This window comes from Aulonocara stuartgranti, assembly GCF_965226115.1.
Source record: "Aulonocara stuartgranti genome assembly, chromosome: 4".
NCBI lineage: Eukaryota > Metazoa > Chordata > Actinopteri > Cichliformes > Cichlidae > Aulonocara > Aulonocara stuartgranti.
In genome coordinates, this window is record NC_138942.1 from 36,284,869 (window position 1) to 36,306,661 (window position 21,793).

Genomic DNA, 21,793 nt, shown 5'->3' on the forward strand with positions numbered 1-21,793 from the left:
CAATTTCATCCAGAGTTTTTCCTTGAATATCCTTCACAGTTCCCTTCTCCATGGCCATGAGCAACTTGGAGATCTTAGCCAGCTGAATTGTTGATTGGGGCAGTCGATAGTATTCTCTATGGACCCTAATGTCATGGCCGAGGAAATCGGCCAGCTGGTCTAGTTCATTATCTTTCAAGTTCATGACTTGGCTTATCGTGGCAATCTGTTTGCGAAGGTTAGTTGATCTGAGGTTCTGAGGATGTTCAGCTCCGCAAGCATCTGCAAACTGACCAAACTGCCCTCTGTAGTGACCATCACTACAAGGAATGGCGAAAAGGTACATATTGTTTTCAGATACCCCGCACTCTTTCCTCTTACTAACGAGGAGTGACAGGTTATCGGTCATATCAGAAGTCAGGATCACAGCCACCTTTCGTCCTTTTTTCCCCTTCAGTTCCACTCTGGCAAACTGTTGGCAAAGCCTTTTCTCAACTTCTGTAAGCCCAGAGCTGATGTCATCGTTTAGTTTGGACATGTCACGATCTTCAAAATTTTTGACAGTCATACGTGCTACTTCACCTTCCCTCCTCCTATTGAACAAAATCACTTGACAAAGGATCACCTTTGCTAGTGCTGCATAAGTTCCTGCTGTTGGGTTATCACCTAGTTTCTCCCTAGCTGATTCCACTTGCTGACCAAGATATAACTGCAGCTTCTGAACATCTCTGGTCAGTGGAAGGCTGTCGACCTTGTTGTATTTTGCCTCACTCAGGTTTGATAAGGCTGAATGGGAAACTAATTCAGACCACTTTGTTTCATGAAGTGTGTGAAACCTCCTGATTGAATCGATCGCCTCTTGATCCTCTTCCATGAGAGCACGACACATGATAATATCACTTATTTTTCTGAGAGAATGTCCAAGCTTCAGGGCCAAACTTGGGGCTTTGAATGTGCTGGTTTCAGTATCAAAACCTGAAACTCTCTTGACAGCATTAGTAAGAATAAAGAAGTTGGCTGGTTTTATTGCCTCTTCCATATTATGGATTCTTGTTGTGTGACGCAAAGTCACAAGTAATCTCCCAAGTTCCCTTACTTTCTGTCTTATATACTCATGCTTTGATCTGTCACTTCCATGCTTATTAAAAAGAGACTGAGCCAACTGCATAATATAATGATCATTCCTTATTGCACTAGACACATCATCCTTGTGCATCTTGCCCAGTACTGAGTAGAGTTCACTTGAAATTGGCTGAGACATTGTGGATTGAGTAGATGCTATACCAAAGACTCTATCTTTCAGCTTCTCTTCAGCATTATTCTCTGGTCTTAAAGCACATCTTTTCATATGCCGAGAAACTTCTTTTCTGGATATCATACCCTTACAGTATAAGCAGTACTCGTATGTCTCAGCGCTGCTGCTGCTCTTTTTTGAGATCCTTTTCACTTTAAGACAACCTGATCCTGTGGTTTTAACAGCAGAGTTGTGCTTGAAGTTACCAAGGTTTCGTAACCTTTCAAGATGAACTTTTCTGTCCTTTGATGATTTGGGTAACTGAAGCACCTGGGCGACTTCAGCATTTTCATTTACATGCGTCTCCAGATGACGTGCAAATTTTGTTTGAGGTTTTCCACACACAAAACAAAAATTGACTGTGCTTTTGATTAATTTTGTTGACTTGGTTGGGGATTCATTTTGGCTAATATCCACAGTACTCTTTTCGCTACATGCATCTTTTGTTTTCTGCTGGCATGACTCTGAGCTGTCTGGTTCTTGGTCGGGATGAAGATCATCAGTAGTTTCAAGATCATTCAAAATGTGCTCAAAGTTGTTCTTAACATCCATGGTCTGTTCTTTTTCAGCAAAAGTAACGCATAAATCAGGCATGCTAGCAGCATGGGAGTTTTTTGATGGTCCAGGTAACTCAATAGACAACTCTGTTCCTGAGCTTTCTGAATCTGATGCAGAATTTGGGATGTATTCTTCATCAGATGAGACATCACCCTGTTCGTAGATACAGCATAGATTAAATAACAGAAATAAACATGGGAAGGATAAATGCTAAATTGTTCACGTCACAGAGCTCGGGACGTAAACCAAAGTCTCTAGATGTCTTAAAAGTACTAAGAAATACCTCCTGATTTAAAGAAGAAAATGTGCAGCAGATATGTATTTTGTGCAAGTATTTTGATTCTGCTTGATCAATTTGCAATCTGTGATCGATTCAGTACTTTTTTGATATTTGTCCCATTTCTAATATCCAATTTATATTTTTTGAACAATGACATTAACAAAAAAACAAACACAAAACAAAAAAACTAAGACACCAGCCCTAACCTGGTCCCAGAGCCCCTCCCACAATGACCCCCACAGATCAAAATTTGTAAAACCTTTGAGACTAGATTGTAAAAAAAAACAAAACAATTTCATACAAAGGATTATAATAAAATCTAAGTAATATTTTTACAATGTGTTTATTTATTTCTGGCCTCTCTCACATAACTTCTACACTCTATCCAGTCCAAAATCTCTCTGCTTTCAATTCTCTATCTGAGACAACACTTACAAAACTGATTATCCTTATAATTTTGTGATGAAAGAAAAAGGAAGAGCAAGCAACATGTGGCAATCTTCACGAACTGCATCTACGTCAATATTAACTATATTATAATGAAGCCTGCGTAAATTCAACCTGGGAGAAACACCTGCACATCATCTCCATCATCATCATCATCTCAACTCCCTTCAGCTGCTCACTCCGGCGCAGCCAATCCGGAGCTCCCTCGCACCTATGCCTCCATTCAGCATCCGGGCATTTAAGCTCTTTCACCCATAGCTCGGCCTCTCAGCGTTTTCGCATCCCTCCACCACCCCTGCACCCCCATGCTTGCCCCCTGCCTCCATACCACCACCAGTGTCCAGACCCCAGGGGAAGACCTCCTACTTCAATCAGCAATGCTTTTATCAACAGTTTTCCCGCCGGGGTCTGACCGCCAAATATTTAATGTTCAATAAAGCATGTCTAATTCTTTCTCCGTATCTGAGTCTTTCCAGGTTGAATTTCACTGTACACTTACGTCGGACATATCCCAGTCTTCTGAAGATGTCTGGAGGCAGATCTTATGCCACACACAACGGCATTCTACAAATACAAAGAAACCACAGCATTAGACAACAACCGATGATTCATTAAGTTATAATTTAAAAAGTAGCGATCCCACACATCACAAATTATATTCACGAAGACCACTAAATATAAACAAGCATAAAGTGAATTTAAAACCAACGCATAATTCAGAATAAAAAGCAGATTTTTTTTTTTAAGTTTAAGACACATTTTAAACTTATGAATATGATATACTGAATCATCCTAATAATAAATTTTTTCATCAGATTTGAGATATAAAACATTGTTATTTTAAAAACAGACTAATTGACAGACAGACAGACAGACAGACATACATACATACGATCTAATGAGAAACAGAAAAGCTAAAATGTTTATCCTACATTAATTAATAAGGATTGAGATGAAAAGGACTTCTACTAAAAAGTCATTGAAAATGTGTAGAGACACCATCAAGCATTTGTATTGCAAATTGCCTGATTGATCTATTGGAATAGGTCTGGATTAATCAGACCCAGTACCTTATTGGGCTTCCTATATTGACATTGTAAGAAGTTTGCAAGTTTGATGCAATGTTTACTCAACGGGTTTATTATCATTAAAACATCATCTTCCAAGTTTGTGTGTATATGTGTAATTACAGAATGACAAACAGACTTGAGGGCAGTTTACTTCATACATGTTGATACTCTCTTAAATATAATTAAACATTTGTGCATTTTGCTTTATCTTTATATAACAGATCAAATCAGGAACTGTGGTTTTTGCATTGTAACATCACAAATAAGCTAAATCAGCATTGTCAGTACGCATGCACGACGCGGCCGGGTCAGAGTACACCACTACCCACGATGTAAAGGCTGAATTATATTTCTCTGTCAGATATAGGCTTGGTTCTTTTAATACATCCATGGATATAGGCCTACGGGGAAGTGCTGTGCCAGGGTTGCCAGACGTCAGTGGCCAAACCCCGCACGAGCGTCTCCGGGCACCACAGAGGCTGATGGCTCCGGATATGAGGCTTTGAAAGTGAAAGTTTATTTGCAGCTGTCGATTCATTGTACCAACCTTCTCTCAGCTCTAAGGGATCTGGAATTGTCATCTGACAACTGTCAGTCTCGATCTCGAGCAGAGACTTATATCCAAGGTAGCATAGCCTCCCACTCCTGCTGTTTTGTTAAAACTATAGGGGCTTTTTGTAGTGAAAACGCCCAAGCGAGGGCCACGAGTTCTTTCTTTCTCTTCCCAGCAGCACTGTATCCCCGTTTCGTACCAAATTCTTTTAAAACATTGACTTTAGGACGCTCAAAATATTCAATATCGCTATCACACGCGGCAGTGTTTACTGTTTACGATGCACGCTGGGTAGTCGTGACCCTTGACCCGGACCGGCATGCCTTGCGCGCGGTGAGATGCTTATTTAGCTTATATGAGCTTGATGTTGAAAGAGTGAAACAAAGATTTAAAGTTGTAAAGTTCAACAGTCTAATCAACAAAGAGTAAGAGGGCAATATACATTATTACAGTATGTTCTCTGTTCTCTGCCACACTAAGCAGACAAACTCAAATGCATGATATGTGATAGTATCTGCCATTACACTGTGTATCATTGCAATGGTTTGAATTGATAAAACTTTGAAGTGATTTTTTTTATTCTTTACATATGAAAATGTAGACCTGACTCATGGTAACTTATGGTATAGTGAAAAAATGCATTAATTAACACAAGATAAATAATACACTTACGCTTGCATCTTAGACCGTGCCATCTGATAGCTGTCAAAGGTGAATGGCATATCCCGCATTTGTCAAGTTTCACCGATTCAAATACCAGCCTATGAATTGTACACTGGAAAAAATTAAAAACATGAAATGAAACATAAAACATTGTTACCCAAATATTTTATGACGAATTAAAAATAATGTTTGACCATTTTACATATTTTCTACCAATCCTTCAGGAGAGATTGAAAGGGAGATAGGAGTTACTTTTTAGATAAAATAGTGAAGCATATCTATTCAATTCCTGAGATTTGTGAGTTAGAGAGAGGGGAATCTATTTAGATGAAGCAAAAGTAAAATACTAAGAAGCTAAAGTGACTGTGAGTAAAAGGTGCATGTATATGTCTGACACAGAAAAACCCAAGGTTTACAAGGACACTGGCCATCAGCCTCATAATGACATCCGAGCTCAAACTGATGCTTTCACTGTTTCACCTCCAGTGTGTGGCCACTCAGTAAAACACACTTGTTAAGGGGACACTGTGGTTAGAAAAGACCTCCTGTTCTAAATAGAGGACATTTCCACCACCGCTGCCAGATGTTTGCTAAAATACTCAAAATGGAGTTTCATGTAAACACCATAACACTTCTAACCATTGGTCAATTTTAAAACAAAGGTCAATTTCAACTCACCTCACAAGCAGAGTCGTTAGGCACAGCTCTGGATGATTGTGGCACCTCTTTCGATTTGCTCTCTGTACAAGGGAACATAAGGAGATTCAGTGCTTGACTTTCGTTAAGTCAAAAAAAACACATCTACGCATAACGCAATCAATTCACATCCCTGACTGTTACAATTCTACTCAAAATATCCATCAAGACACTATAGAATCATCAGAAATGTCCCAATACTGGCACATTTTTCATGCAGCAAACCTTCAGGCATGTCATGCATTGCCAGAAGTTAACAACATTTACTCAAAACTGACCACTGGTAAGTTCTTCTGAGAACGCTTGGGGTGACAACTCCTGATACTGGACACCAACTTCACCAATTAACTCTTTCAGAGAAGAAGTGCCACGCTGACCTCCAACAGAATGCACCTAAAAAGATGCAAAGATGAACAAGCATCAATGGTACAGTGTCCATCTGATCAAGAGGGACACTCTCAGTCAAACCTTAAAACACCCAAATGATGTTGAGAGGGAAATGCACTGTTAAATGATGACTACCTGTACTTACAATGATTTAAAGACTGCACATGCAGTATAATTGTAATCAATTGATAAACATGATCTTTACAAACCACACTATTTACCAAACTACACATTGATACAATCTTTAGTAAACAGATGAATCCATGCTAACCTCATGCTCAGAGTTGTCTGCTGTAGGTCTAGATGACTGACACTCTGCTCTTAATTCTCTGTCTGTAGAAGAGAACACAAGACATGGAGGCATAGTGCTTTGCAAGACCCCAGGGTTTAACAGGTAGTGCTTACTCAAGCAGGGACTCACCTGTGAATGAGTCTGTAGAGATCACATGGTGCTCCACGTCATGGGCAATAGGCTCTGCAACACACTGTTGACCAGAAGGGATGCTTGCGATCTTTAGCTGGGTATGAAAAGTAGAACAAATATTGTAAACATCTGGCAGCTACAGTGGAAATGTATTTAACCCACTACAAGTGGTCTTTTCTAACCAGTGTCCCCTCAACCCGTGTGTTTTTCTGAGTATGCCAAACACTGGAGATGAAACAATGAAAGACTCAGTTTGAGCTCAGATGTCAGGACAGTGTTCTCACATACCTTGAGTTTGTCTGTGTCAGACACACACACATAGTTAAGCATTTTCTGTTTCACCTTCAGTTAAATACAGTTCTAACTCTCACCCTAACTGCAAGGAAACAGAGTGATTAACCCTTACCTAGTTAAGTGAAGCCAAAGTAAGACAATACTAAGAAGCTAAAGTGACTGTGAGTAAAAGGTGCATGTATATGTCTGACACAGAAAAACCCAAGGTTTACAAGGACACTGGCCATCAGCCTCATAATGACATCTGAGCTCAAACTGATGCTTTCACTGTTTCACCTCCAGTGTGTGGCCACTCAGTAAAACACACTTGTTAAGGGGACACAAAACAGATAAGCTTGCAATCATCACTTGGGAAAGTCATACAAATTCAAGATTTAGTTAAACCAGATTGAATACCACCAAGAGGACATTTAAATATCGTGACTAGGGCTGAAACAACTAATCGATTATTGAAATAATCGTTACTTGCAGCCCTAATTGTGACATCTAGATATGTAGGTTTTAAACAACAATTCATAGGGGGAAATTTTTTTTTAAATGACCCACCTTTTTCCGCCAGGGCCATTCTTTCCCACCATAGTCATAAGTAATTTCACTTCCTGCCGCAATTTCCTTCAGTGCAAAAAGGCAGAGATGTGGCTTCCCTTCTGCTTCAATCAACTTCATTCTGCAATTTGGTGTCCTGTGTTCATCGTTTACTAGTCGCCCAAATGACCCATCTTCAAGTGCTCCATCAATACTGCAAATTTGGAAACATACATTAAACAAACATTTATAGTGACACGCCTATGAACTATACTATAATTTTTAAGCACCAACACAAACACAACATCCAATACAAGTTTAGTTGTTAAATGCATAGTTGATAAGTTAAAGAGGGTCCATCAGTCAAGGACGCGTTGCTTTCTGATTGAGATAAGTGTTTGCGCTTCTACTTGTGCTTAGAGCTTAAACGTGGTTTTGTTGTACTGTCGCGCTGACCTAGTAGGTGTGGCTGTTACTCTTCTCTTCTCTTCTCTTCCTCCTCTTGCCCACTACCTGCTCTGTGCTGCTGCTTGCGCGTGGCCGCTGATTAGACCTTGTGCAATCTACAGCTAAGCGCAGCCTGGTGCGCACTGCTCCGCCAGGTGAGTTGAATTAGAGCAATCAAGGGCGGGCGTGCCTAGTAGACTTAAAATGCATGCAGCAGTCATTTGACCCGAGCGTGACATGCTGAGAGGACAGCAAACCAAGCACAATCCACTTTGAGGAAGACTTTGAGTTAGACGGGCTATCGGTAAGCTTGGACTCATATTTGCTGCTTATGTTTGGGAACTATGGAAGCTCAATTGTGGAAATGTATTTATGCTTTGGGAAATAGTTACTGCATTTAAGTTTAAAAAATTATATTGATATTAAAATAAATGTTTAAGTTTGAATAAACTGTTTATGTAGATAGTGTTTCCCACACTTATGTTAATTAATACTAAAAGCAATTACCCCAAATCCTTGGTTAAATCTTAAAACTAGTGTAAATATGTTTGGTTTAATTTAAGGAAAATAATTCTTTGTAAAAGAAAATCCTTGGTTAAAGTCTTTATTAAAATATTTGTAAACTCTAAAATGTATACTTTAAAAATTTAGTTGTTACAGAAAGTGTAAAAAGTGCAAGGTAGACCACAGTTTATTTCATCTTCGTTGTTTGAAATTACTCACCTCTGATTCAAAAACTAATGAATGTGAAACTAAAACTAGGATAAATGATAGTTTAAACAAAAGTGGCTTTACTGAAGTGTATATTTTTGTTATTTCATTTCTGTATAATGCATTTAATTAATCTGAATGATTAATGAAATGTTCTTTATTTTTTGTGTTGAAAGGTTTTTCACCTATCCATCAAGCCATCCATCTACCTACCTCACAGACAGAGAACACTTGACATGTACTATTTTGGCATTGTACATATTATACAGTAGTTTTGGACACAGTATAACAGTGCACGAGTCTCCGTGTCCACATGTGCCAAATGCGCACAGACACAGGGCCGCTCATTCAGCCCTGGCCATTTGAATTTTCTCATTATTTTCTCTATCTCTATATTATATTTTAAATCTTCACAGCAGCGTGAGCACACTGTCTTAGCTGTAAAATGTAGGCTTATATTATTACCCCTCTAACCCCGTACATTACGCCCGTGAGTGTGTATTAGAAAAGGCATACACAGGCTGAATACGGGGACTAACGGGCCCTCAGCATATGTGGGAGTCCCGTCAGTCCCCAGTACCGAGAGTTCCCGGGGACCACAGGGTCACCGGGAAATGACGGAGCCTTAGTACGAATGAGATCCCGCTATTCCACGGGTCCGTCACTCCCCCTTCTATAGATTCTGGGGACTGACGGGGCCGGGTACTAGAGGTAAGGACTCGTAAAGAGCAATATGAGATGTTTGCTTCAGAAATCCTGACCTTGCAATAGAAATGTAAACATTCAGTCATTTTGAATTTACCACAATGTCTTCTGCTTCCATATGAAGTCAAACATGAAGACTGAACATGCGCTGGGGTACAGGTTACGTCTGTGTTCAGCTTCAGTTGCATCAATAAGCTCCCCTCTATACTCGACCACGAAGTCTCCTTGTTTGAAATTGGCTAAAGTGAAGATGCCACGACCTGAAGACACAACCATATTAGAGACACAGGCGTGGCAGCACTGCAAATAATCAATTCATTAAATATGTATATCTGTAAATTGCAAGTATGCAATGTTGTGCTTTTTTCAATTCTACATATATAATAAAGAGAACATGTCCAAGTGCAGAAAACATAAATAGCCAGGCTCGCTAATAACTAAATTATTATTAAAATACCTTTAATTTTAATTTATATTGATGTTTGTACAGGTCACCACTGGTGATGCGTAACCCCTCAGTCTAGCCTGCAGTGTGTCAAAGTCACTCACCTTTAACTGAATTAATAAATTTAATTTCTAACATTGAATTCTTGTCTCTTCTTGCAAGGATGTGATTAATGGCATCCTGAAGGGGAGTGGTTCTCCGTGACATGATTTGCTAAGGAAATCAAGATAAAAATGTAAACAACATCAAAACTTCAAGCCTTTATGCTTACAAGGGCATTAGTAAAGCTGAATGAGAAGCACCCCCCCCCCCCCCCCCCCCCCATGTTAGCGTATTATTAGTTTAAGGTTATTTTAGTTTGGTGATGAGTGCTGGAGGGATTCTGATTAACAGATAAATGGATGGGGGCGAGGCTGTATTTGTGCAGATTAACTTGACTGTGTTCCACCTGTGTTGATTAAGTCAAGTTTCTGACATGCTCCACCCAATTTTTCTTATTTCACTAATAGCATGGATACTGAAACTGTTTCAATTGAGTTCTATGCTTTCATTACATTCACATAACAGACACAGACAAGGCTGATGTCTGAGTTGTTTTAACAGAAAGCATGCACTTGCAGATATTAAAGATACTTAAATGTCCTAATTTAACTAAAGCCTAACTCTGACTTAGCCTAAACCTGTCTGTCAAACTAAGCTTTAGATCTCTCAGGAATCATGTGCTTCATCAACACAACTATAAGAGCAAAACAAATGTTGTTTTTTTTTTACAATATTTTATAAACAAATGTGTGCAGAGTGACACCAATACTGTCTCAATTTAATTTCATAAATCTACAAGAGTTTATTTGTATTTGCCTTCCAATGTTTCCTTGGTATTTGGGCAAAGATCATCTAATAGCAGTAGCAGCCATTTTACATTAAACAAGTGATCTTGTCGTGAAAAAGGCCTTCTTTCAAACTCAGTGAAACATCACACACTTGTGTAATTTCTTACCTTGAAACAAGTGATGAGATTAGGCCAGGGTAAAAATAACCCTGGGACAGTCCGGGAATCCCCGCCCCGCGTGTTGCTGTGACCTCCGTGAACCGTTCCGCGTGCTCCGGCCCGCTCCGCCGTCCTCACCTCGTTGTGGTCCGGTCCCCGCGGTGCGCTCTCCGCCGTATGCTTTCCACCGTACCTCGTCGTTCCCTCACCTGCCGCCTCACCACGGCTGTGCCTACTCTGAAGCACTGTGTCTGTCAGAACGCCCGTCTTTTAAAAGTTTTATAATTACCTTCTTACCTTTTCTCCAAAGCGTGTCAAAACTCTGCCAAAATTGATGGATGAATAAGAAGCGCCCAATCAGTCAGTCTAAATCATTGATGTAAATATCAATGGTCTAAATGGGTAATGTTAAAATGCGCATGCGCAGCTTCCAATTTCGCGCCATGTGTATAATGTCCCGCGCTCGTGTATAATTTCCCGCGCTTGTGTGTGCGGCATGCAGGGACAACTCCAACCGACAGGGGGCAGTGGCGGACACACAAATATACAACATATGTCAAGTTTTTGGTTTACAAAGACTTTTGAGAAAAACACTTTTTGGGTATTAAAACATGCCCAGAAACCATTTTAAAAGGTCAATTTTATGAGGACAGCAAAATGTCCTCCTGTAACAGAGGGTCCTCATAGCTCTTTGATTTGTCTTGAAAATTGTCCTCCTAAAACGAAAAACAAACACACAGACACACACACACAGACACAGACACACAGACACACAGACACGCACACAGACAGACAGACACAGACACACACACACACACACAGACACACACACACACACAGACACACAGACACACACACAGACACACACACAGACACACACAGACACGCACGCACGCACACACAGACACACACACACAGACACACACAGACAGACAGACACAGACACACACACACACAGACACACACACACACAGACACACACAGACACACACACAGACAGACAGACACAGACACACACACACACAGACACACACACAGACACGCACACACACACACACACAGACACACACACAGACAGACACAGACAGACACACAGACAGACAGACACAGACACACAGACAGACAGACAGAGACAGACAGACAGACACACACAGACAGACACAGACACACAGACAGACACACACAGACAGACACACACACACACAGACACAGACAGACAGACACAGACAAACAGACAGACACACACACAGACAGACACACACACAGACACACACACACACACACACAGACACACAGACACACACACACACACACACACACACTATGCACAGACTGGTACTCTTTGTTCATACCTGTGTAAGACGTCATAATGAACTTGTGCATATTCATGTAAGCTCAATAAAGAGCAGTGTTACGAGGGAGCAGACGAGAGCGACTGAGGTCAAGTGAAGGAACGGCGCTGTCACAGTTCTCTCCCTCATCAATTGTCTGGTTCCAGCGGTGGGTCTGTGCTAGACGACCCATCACCAGCTTTTTCCACTGGTTACCAGTACGTGGTAGAATCCACTTCCAGATCTGGTTGTCTTTAAATCTGTGAATGGATTGGCTCCATCTTATCTCTCTTTAACAAAAGAATCCAAGTGGAGCCCTCAGGTCTGCAGATAAGCAGCTTCTGACCAGAACTAGACGTAAAAACAGAGGTGAGCTTTATCGATGGCTGCAGCCAAACTCTGGAACAGTCGCCCTTCACATCAGGTCGTCACCAACACTGGACATTTTTAAAAGCCGGTTGGAAACACATTTGTACTCTGTAGCTTTCAATCCTGACCAGTCTTTATAGTCATTACTGTGTATGTTTCCTATTTTCTCTCTACTCTGTGCAGCACTTTGGCTCAAGCTGTTTTTAAATGTGCTGATAAATAAATGTAGATTTCTTTGAATAAAACAGTGGAGCCGAGCTTTGAGCTCAGTGTGTAACAGTGTGTGTGTGAGAGCCATGTAATGTCCATGTGTGCATGCTGACTGTGCTGCTCTGACCCCCCTCCTCCTTTCAGGGTGGAGCCTGCTGGAGTCCGATGGTTGAGACCAGGTCTGAGGAAGTGTAAGTGTGTTTTTAATGGGATTCATGAAAACAAAGCAGCACACATTCAACCATCTTCATCATGTCAGGAGTCATCATCAAAGTGTCAATCAATGAACAGATGATGGATCAATAACTGCAGCTGGATTGTGTTTGTTCTCTCCATCAGATTCCTGTCAACTCACAATCGACACAAACACAGTGAACACAAAGCTCCAACTGTCTGACAACAACAGGAAGGTGACACGTGTGGAGGAGGTTCAGTCATATCCTGATCATCCAGACAGATTTGATGGTTTTAATACTCAGCTGCTGTGTAGAAATGGTCTGACTGGTCGCTGTTACTGGGAGGTCGAGTGGAGAGGATACGTTTATATATCAGTGAGTTACAGAAGCATCAGAAGGAAAGGAGGCAGTAATGACTGTTGGTTTGGACACAATGATCAGTCCTGGAGTCTGATCTGCTCTGATCATGGTCCTCAGTCTGTCAGGCACAATAACAGACTAACATCCATCTCCTCCTCCTCCTCCTCTGTCTCTAACAGAGCAGCAGTGTATGTGGACTGTCCTGCTGGCACTCTGTCCTTCTACAGAGTCTCCTCTGACACTCTGATCCACCTCCACACCTTCAACACCACATTCACTCAAACTCTTTATCCTGGGTTTAGCTTAGACTGGTCTCGTGGTGACTCAGTGTCCCTGTGCTGAGTGGAGTGTAAAGAGTGTCTCCTGTTACAGAAACACTCTGACTGTTGAACAGATAGTTCAGTCTGTACATGTCTGTCTCTTTCACTCACAAACACGTTTTCACATTCATGGATTCAATCAGTTGATGTTTGAAACTCTTCTAAATGATTCCTTGTAAACTTCTTCCTCTTCAGTCACAAACAAACAGGAAGTGATGTCACATGTGTTCCTGTCCACACAGCAGAATGAGTCTATTGCTGACAGTGATGTACAAACAGAGTGAGCATTTCTGAGGCCCAAAATAAACTGAGTAGTTCACTGAATGAACAATGGACTGTGAGCTCAGTTCCTTCATCATTAGTATGGATTATATATGTATCTGTATTATATTAGTATCATATATATCAGGTGCTGCTGCTTTCAGTCATTGTGCAAATGTGCTGTTTGTAAGCTTGTAAAGCTGCAGTCAGCTGAGACTGAAGAAGTCACCTGATCAGTGAGCAAACGTTTCTGAAAACGTCCAGATGAACAGAATCAACCTTTTGGGATCAGCCAGCAATGCAGCATCATTGTTGTTCAGCTTCAGAGGTTTGCAGGAATGAACTGATGACCAGAAACAGCTGCAAAGTCCAAGAAAATACCAGCTGGAGTTCAGCTGCATTTGAAGAAGTCAAAGAAAAGTAAGGATGGCAAAGGGCGACGTTTTCTTCCAAAGAGCTGCAAACATGGTCGATGCCTCATTAGAAGAATCATCTGGACATTTGTGAGGAACTCTAACCAAGAAAGCAACGTCACACAGATCCAACAGACAGTTTCCATGACTGCAAGTGTTGAGTGGAAAAATGCTACATTGCATTATTGCATCCTCTCACCACAGGAGGCGCTGTTGGCACCACTGATTGCTGATCAGCTGTTCTCTGATGATCTGATTGATACTGTGAATAACGGGACTCACTGAACTCTGTGACACAGTGAAGATTACAGAGTTTAACTTCAACATCTGACTGACGTCACACAGACAGAAGGATGAACCAGTGAGGCACAGAACACAGTTACTGGAGATACTGGATCAGCTCCATGTGAACCTCTGATGGAGAAGCTGCTGAGCCAGAGAAACATCAGGACATGACAGCAGCTGCACTTATCTAACAACATGTAGCAGAGCTGATCTATGTTAGAGGATCTATCACAGCAGCTGAAGCCAAAGTCCAACACTGGATACCAGCTGAGCCTGTGCTGAGTGTAGTGTTACAGGAAAAGGGCAGAAACACTGGTAGCTCCCAGTGATGCTGACTGGGGCACAGAGCTGAATGATGCAGCATCAGGACACTGTTTCAGTCTGACTGACAGAGAAACCTGTAGCTGTATCTACATGTGAGGCAGAGGCCACACAAGCAGCTTTCTATGTTTCACAGTGACTGAGATCTTCAGTGGGGGTGGACATGCTCCTGTACAGACCTCTGAGGAGAACCAAGGTGCAGTCAAAGAGTCCAGTCTGTCCTCACAGATGTGAACATGTGCTTTCATCAGGTCTGCTGTCAGCTAGCAGGCTCACATCAGAATCACTGTTCCTGAAAAACACAGTCTGTGTGACATCATCAGTCAGCTGATGGTCCCAGATCTGAATGGTTTCTGTCTCTATGAGGAAGTCAGAGAATATCACTGAGGTGTGGATCAGGTCTGAGTGAGCTGTGGAGGGACAGCTTTAAACAGTCCACAGGTCTCACGTCCTGCTCAGTCTGGTAGCAGATACCTCGTATTGTTCCAGATGTGCTGACATCAGCAGCAGCACAGCTGTGTGATACCATGAATCTCAGTTATTGATCCAACACACAGTAAATACAAAGATCAGGATTTCTGAGAGTAATCATTATGAGTCTGAACACATGATCACTGAATGTTAGTCTCCACAATAATAAGCTAACACAAGCAAACACAGCTTTCAGCTCTTATTTTGAAACTGGCTTATTTAGAGAGCTGTGATGTGAGCGTGCCTGGCTCTGAGGCACTTGGGTCAGCCTCTGTTGTTTAGAAGTGTTACAGACTGTGAATGACACAGACCTGTCAGTTTCCATGTTTGTCTGTAACACAGCTCAGGGCTCCATGCTGAACGCATCCATCCAGTGTTATTGATCCAGGACTGATACCAGCATTGGGATCAATACTACAACACACAATCACATGTGTCCACGTGATGTGTTTGACCAGCTTTATTCATTAATGATCAATCAGCTTATTTACTGCATCTGAGTCCAGCTTCATTTAAATGATCCAACCATGAAAATGACATCAGTCCTACAGAAGCACTTCATGCTAACAGGAAGTCATTGATTAAGGTGGAATAACACAGAGACACAACCACTCACAGCTAACCTGACCCCACTAACTGCATGTGTTTGGACTGTGGGAGGAAGCCGGAGTACCGGAGAGGACGCACACAAACACGGGAGAACATGAAGCTCTGAAACAAAGATGGTGGATTTGACCTCAGGACCAGGCGGGGTTACGGGGGTCATGACCCCCCAATAATAGATCCAGCTACACTGAAACTGTCAATTTCATTTACTTTTCCTGTTTTAAAGCTATCAGGCTGCTTTGTGGCTCACTCAATACTAAACTAAGATACTTTCAGTGTGAATCATTTGCAGGAACACAGGCAGGATTTAAAGTGCAGAACTTTACAGTCTCTGTCTCAAAGTTGGTCTGAACATGCTAACAGCTCTTTGTTTTTTTCAGTTTTCACTGGTTTGATGTAATGAAAGAAATTTTAAAGAAGCAGACGATTGTTGTTATTTTAGTTCTATAGTTTCATAAATCGTGGTGTGGATCTAAGTCAACATTCAGAATAAATAAGATAATACAGTACTTTGATGGTTGCCTTTGTATTTTCCCAGCAGTGCTCAGGTTGGTTCTCGGCTACATTTACATACAGATGTTAATGTGTTCAGCAGCTGGACTCATCTGAGGAAGGAACATTGGAAAGGTGCTCAGTGCACAACTGCATCACTAATTTTATGTAAGACCCTGTGTTTTATTGTATTTATATATTTGTAACATTTGACTCAAACACTTTTGGGAAGGATGAAAATGTTTTCAGGAGGAAGTTTTTCCTTCTGTCCGACTGCAGTACACACAACACTGCGTCTCCCTCCCTTATCACAGTTCCTCAGGCTGCTGATGAGCGCCCCCTGGTGTCAGTGTTGATGACGTCATGCACAGTGAAACATAAACGGTGTCTGTTAATAAAAAATCATGTGTCCATTTTCATGTTTGCATCATGTTTCTGTAAAATCATCAGCTGTTTCTGAACCTTCTTCATTGTTTGACTCATTCCAACAGCTGTGAGCTGTGATGGAGTCAGAGCAGCTTCATCACTGATGTTCAGGTGAAGCTGAACTTAATAAACTGTAGAAATGATCAGGATTCAGGCTGGATGTGTAAAACACTTCTGTGTGAGGTCGCAGTGCTTCATATGTGTGTGTGGGCTGAAGCACACACGTGTGAGTCCTCAGAGGTTTCACACACATCACTGCACACACTTATAATCCTAGTTTAAGCTTGTGGATCATATCGGACACATCAGCAGCTCTTTGGAGACAAAGATTTGAGATTTAAGATGAGTCATAGTCTTTCTATCCATGGTAGCTTCCACTGCTGAGGCTCGGGAAACATGAAGAGGATAATTAAGAGCAAGCATCAGCTCTGTCTCATCTAACTACACAGTATTATGATCATGCACTTATGTCTCAAACTAAGACACAATGAGACAAAATGAGTTCTGTGAGTCTTTAGATTATCAGTAATTCTGGTGACAGTTTGACGCTCAGTGGAGCCATTTTTGGTTTGTGATGAGTGTTTTGTGAGCTTCTGTTTTGTGAATCGCTCTTTGTAATTTAGAAGATGGTGCAGAAATGTGCGCGCCCTTATCTGAGAGGACACGGAGAGAGTGTCGCAGACTCGAGGTGAGGAGATAAACCTCGGAGCTGGACGGCCTGCACGTTACCCATGTGCATCTTTTCAGTGACATCAAGTGAACCCATAATAAGCATTTCTATGTCTTAGACATCATGTCCATTTCTAATGAGAGATTATTTTTAAATGAGGGAAACCTGGTCTAACAACACGCTTCCAACAGAGCTAAAGGTTCACCACAGTGAGACGGTGGGACTCTGATAAGAACTGAAACACTGTGTATGAACAGCTGAGACAAAACTATATATAAACACTCATTTATTCCAGTTTAGTTTACAATGATTTTAAAGTAATGTGGAACGATTCATGTTCGTGAGCTGTTACAAACACAACTATTGATTTGTCTATATATGGTCGGACTACAAGGCTCGTGTTGAGGCTCTTGGAATAATGTGTGAATTACAGCAAGAAATGATGGTTTCCCATTTTACCAAAGTGGAATAAAATCACCACAGCAAAGAAATCATGTTATTGTCTGCAGCTAAAATATATGGTGAACATGGTTTTATAATAATGTGCAAACACAACCTCACTCTGCTCTATACGAGGAGCCAACCACAGCTGTCCGGGTCTTCATCCACCACCTCCACCATCTTTGCTCATCATCATTCACTTAATTGCTGATTGGTTTAAATCAAACTCCATTACAGGTTCAACTCCATCATATAACAGCATGTTGACTTTGGATCTGGTGTGCAGTGCCACCTTAAAAGATGAGGAAACTAAGAGATTACAAAAAAGAAGTGGAGGAGTTAAAGAGCTGCAGCAGATTAACAGTTTCTGACAGTCATGTGTTAGAAATAGGACGATTAGATGAGCTGAGGGATCCATCTACTGCTCAGTGAAGCCTCATCAGAAACAGTCTCAGTGGAAGGATGGCTCTATTGTTAAGGAAGGACACAGGCAGAAAGACTGGCGTCTGTCACACAGGAACTGGACTGAAAATCAGCTGCACATATTCATCAGTACGTGCAAACATATTATAGGTGTGGAATTCAGGACAGTACCATCAGAAGTTGATCCACTGTGCAAATGTCTGATTGGCAGTGGCTTCATTTTTCACTATGAACAAACTGCTAATGCAGCATCACAGGACGTCAGCCATGGATTGGCCTCCCCAGACCTCAACATTACTGAAACATCTTAACAGAGGATGGAAACAAAGGGAACCAACATCCAAGAAAAGACCAAGACTCCAGGCTGTGCTGAATTATAAAGGTGGACTGACCTCCAGGGTCCTTAGTATCATATAAGCTCAGTTTGTGTCTTATATACTTTCCATTTATATAACAAAATATATAGAAAGGAGGGTGGTTTAAGATGTGTGTAGAGTTTTATTCATTATCTTTAGACAAACAAAGAAAGCACCATCCATTCGTCTCCAGTCTGTATGAAAAACAGGGGAAAGGTCAAATTAAACCTTTGAAATTCCTTTCACAATAAATCCATAAATAAACAAAATAAAACATAGAAAAGTGTTTAAACCCACTTTTCCATAAAGCTGTCAATAGGAAATGTTCCAGTAAACATGTCTGTGTTTCTGCTGTTTTCCTTTCATGCGTCCACAGCTGACAGGTAACCCTATTGGAGTCGCCATAGTGACGGGTGGCGTCTCAGCTTCAGCGTGTTGATGGGCACAGCCATGGTTACCACAGCTGGAGTTGGTGTACGGCGAGCTGTGAGAGGACAGAGATGGAGAACGCACATTTAACTCTTTAACAGGAGATACGTTACGACTAACAGACGACTGCTGTCTACATGATGTCTTTGCAGCCCTTATGCTACATGTTACACAACTTTTCTTCATGCCAACAAGACTGAGGTGCCACATAGTCGACACATACAGCTGATTATGATGCATGTTTTACTATTGCTATGTTCACATCATCTGCTTGGCTTTATTACTGAAAGCCTGGAGATCCTCTGACGTGTGCATGGCTGATGTGAAGTATGATTAGTCCTACATGACATCAACAGCAGAGGCAATGAAAGCTTTGTTGTTAACAGGTTGTAGGTAAAGTCAAATGTCTACTTCTACACTTGTGTTGGGTAAAGTTCTTCTCACTGCAGCAGATTTATATCTGTGCTTTCACAGGGCGTGATGTGGAGCTCAGCGCTGAGGTGCAGGTCTCCTTGGAGACGGCATCCTGGCTGAAATATTATCATGCTTCCAAAACATTTCAGCTTTTATTTTGAAAGAAACAAGACTTGAAAACGAGTCCCCTTCTTCCTCTTTGTCTTTGTTCTTCAGAGGAGTGTCACCTGGACAAACTCAGGGCTGTTCTAGAGCCTTTCTTATTATTTGACTCCATAGAAATAAAACTGAATGGAATCAAACAAAAACTCCCAAACAGCTAAAACACTTTGCTTTATTCTCTTTTTTAACAAATACGTTGAAGTCCATCCACAACAACACAGCTGAGATCTCCTTTGTAATCAAGTGTTTCCATCCTTTGTACAGATCTGCATACAAAACAATCATTTACGTCCCACAGAAGTCTAGTTACACGTAACTATACAAGAACTGGTGAATGACAGAAACATGAGACACATGATCACAGGTGATAACAAAAAGAGAAAGAATTCATGTGTTAGTGATGTTTTTCAGCCCTGATGGCTCATGTTGGAGAAACAAGCTGAGGTACGTGGAAAGTTCACACACACAAGTGGGCGTGAGCGCACACACAGAGAAACACAACTGAAGCATCTGTTTGCTGTTTCTGCTTTCATCATCTCTGCTGCTGTGTCAGGCTGGGGTCTCTCAGTGACGTGGTTGAGGTGAAGTATGACGAGTATCCCTGATTCAGTCCATCGAGACAAAGGGCAAAGAAAGCTGTTGTTAACAAACTCTATGGTGATGTGGCATTTAGCTCTGACTCTACGCTCTGCTGAATCCTTTGAACCTGCTGATCAGTAAAGCTCTACGTGCTGCAGCAGATTGACCTCATCTGTGTTCACAGGTGTGGACCTCAGCGCTGAGGTGCAGGAGACTTTCATTCAGTTCTCCCTGCAAACAGCATCCAGCCTGGAAATACTGTCATCTTTCCCAGAAACGGTGCTCTTATCTCAGAGAAGAAGTCTGATGTAAATAACTGCAATCAACAGTGATGTTCTGCACAGATCACTTTTCCATTTTGCTCTCTAGATGAGTCCCAGCTGCCTGACCTTGTGTCCAGGTGATCGTCTCACTGAGGAGCTTTTGTTCTGAAAATCTCACGTCCATCACCTGTTTCCTTTTTACTATCTCTGCTCTTTCTTTATTCACAATGCTCATAATATCACACAATTATATTCATCACCTGCATGTTTTTATCCAGCTGCTGTTAGAACCAAACAAATAAAAAGGATGAAAAGCCTGAAATCCTTTGATTTATTACATTTGAAACAAATATGAGAGCATCCCTAACAGCACAGCTGAGACCTTTGTTTTAATCAAGCCTTTGTATCGACACACTTGTAAAGATTCATATACAAAACATAATAGAATAAATCAATATAAAATACACATAATCACAAAAATGCAGCCATGTTGTGAGTTTGCATGTAAAACATGCATGTTTCCCTTTGTACAGGCAGATTTACAGCAGACAAAGCAACACGCTGATCGACTTTGACCGCTGCAAAAACAAAATACCCACCAAGTCTGAAGTCGATCAGAGGAACTGTTGACAGACTGACAGACAAACAGATGCTTGATTCATTAGTGCGATTAAATGTTCTTCTTTAGCAGCATCACTTCATGTGTTTGTGTTCCAGGAATAAAGGTCTGTTTAAACTGGACGTCTCCTCAGCATCACTCGTGCTGTCGTGGTTTCAAAGCTGTGCAGAAAGAATCTGAGGGATGATACAGAGGTGACCAAAGTTACAAACATCCAGCTGTGCTGCAAATGTTTGCAGAGCTCCAAACTCTTTGGCTTTCTGCAGAGCAAGTATGGAAGAAGCACCTGAGCTAACTTCAGTTTAGACGATATGAGGAAAAATGCTGCTTCCCAAAGTTTCCTACAAGTATCCAGTTTATATTTAGAGAAGCGAAGGCTCTTTATCCTGACAACTACTCCCTGGTGGATCCCTGTCCTGTGACAGCAGCAAAGACTGTGTATCAGTATCATCAAAGCCACTTCAATAACCAGTGTTTAAAGCTCTCTAGCAGATGGACTTCAGTGGCAGCAGCCTCTGTCTGCTGTGTACAGAAGGTTCTCTGATGAAGCACACAGCAAATGCTGCACTACAACAGCAGCAGCAGCTCAGCTTCAGTTTGCTTCGACGCCCTTTTTGACCTGTGAAACAGCAGAAAATGAAACATTTCAACACCCGTTTGTTAGCGTGAGCTATTCTGCTGTTTTTCATCATTTCACAGGTGAAATAAAATCACATTTACTTCCTGTAGGAGTGATCGTGTCCAGCCTGACTGAGACCATGTGCTCCATCCTGCACAGGTAATAAACCTCTGACATGAAGGGCTGTCAAGTAGTTTTAGACAAATGGGGGTAAAAGAGACGTTAAAAGCTTACAGAGAAACTACATTTTCTAAGAACTGTCTGACGTTCACCTCTCACACAGTGGATACGATTCTGCCGCTGCAGGAATA

The 21,793-nt window shown here is 41.4% G+C and overlaps 2 protein-coding genes and 1 long non-coding RNA gene across 3 annotated transcripts in view; 1 reads left to right on the forward strand and 2 right to left on the reverse strand.

The window, feature by feature from the left end:
• Positions 1-10,729, reverse strand: part of LOC309704939 (uncharacterized protein) — a 15,746-nt gene extending 5,017 nt beyond the window's left edge. The window contains exons 1-11 of the mRNA XM_082530456.1: positions 10,476-10,729; positions 9,583-9,691; positions 9,131-9,293; positions 7,192-7,384; positions 6,349-6,445; positions 6,199-6,260; positions 5,819-5,933; positions 5,523-5,584; positions 4,854-4,956; positions 3,058-3,122; positions 1-1,984 (exon numbers count right to left, since the gene is read on the reverse strand). The exon at positions 1-1,984 is cut by the window's left edge and continues 3 nt beyond it. Of these exons, the coding sequence (XP_082386582.1) occupies positions 1-1,984; positions 3,058-3,122; positions 4,854-4,956; positions 5,523-5,584; positions 5,819-5,933; positions 6,199-6,260; positions 6,349-6,445; positions 7,192-7,384; positions 9,131-9,293; positions 9,583-9,685 (2,947 nt within the window). The 5' untranslated portion in view covers positions 9,686-9,691; positions 10,476-10,729. The remainder of the gene's footprint in view (positions 1,985-3,057; positions 3,123-4,853; positions 4,957-5,522; positions 5,585-5,818; positions 5,934-6,198; positions 6,261-6,348; positions 6,446-7,191; positions 7,385-9,130; positions 9,294-9,582; positions 9,692-10,475) is intronic.
• Positions 1-16,596, forward strand: part of LOC309704243 (stonustoxin subunit alpha-like) — a gene marked incomplete at its 5' end in the record, with an annotated part of 36,387 nt that extends 19,791 nt beyond the window's left edge. Inside the window, 2 exons of the mRNA XM_082529291.1 lie at positions 12,521-12,567; positions 12,716-16,596. Of these exons, the coding sequence (XP_082385417.1) occupies positions 12,521-12,567; positions 12,716-13,254 (586 nt within the window). The 3' untranslated portion in view covers positions 13,255-16,596. The remainder of the gene's footprint in view (positions 1-12,520; positions 12,568-12,715) is intronic.
• A 1,931-nt stretch (positions 16,597-18,527) lies between these two features.
• On the reverse strand, positions 18,528-21,406 carry LOC309705040. Its single transcript, XR_014276450.1, has 3 exons — positions 20,844-21,406; positions 18,695-18,881; positions 18,528-18,591 (listed from the first exon to the last, which is right to left on the reverse strand). It is a non-coding gene; the product is annotated as an uncharacterized lncRNA (long non-coding RNA).
• Between the last annotated feature and the right edge of the window lie 387 nt (positions 21,407-21,793).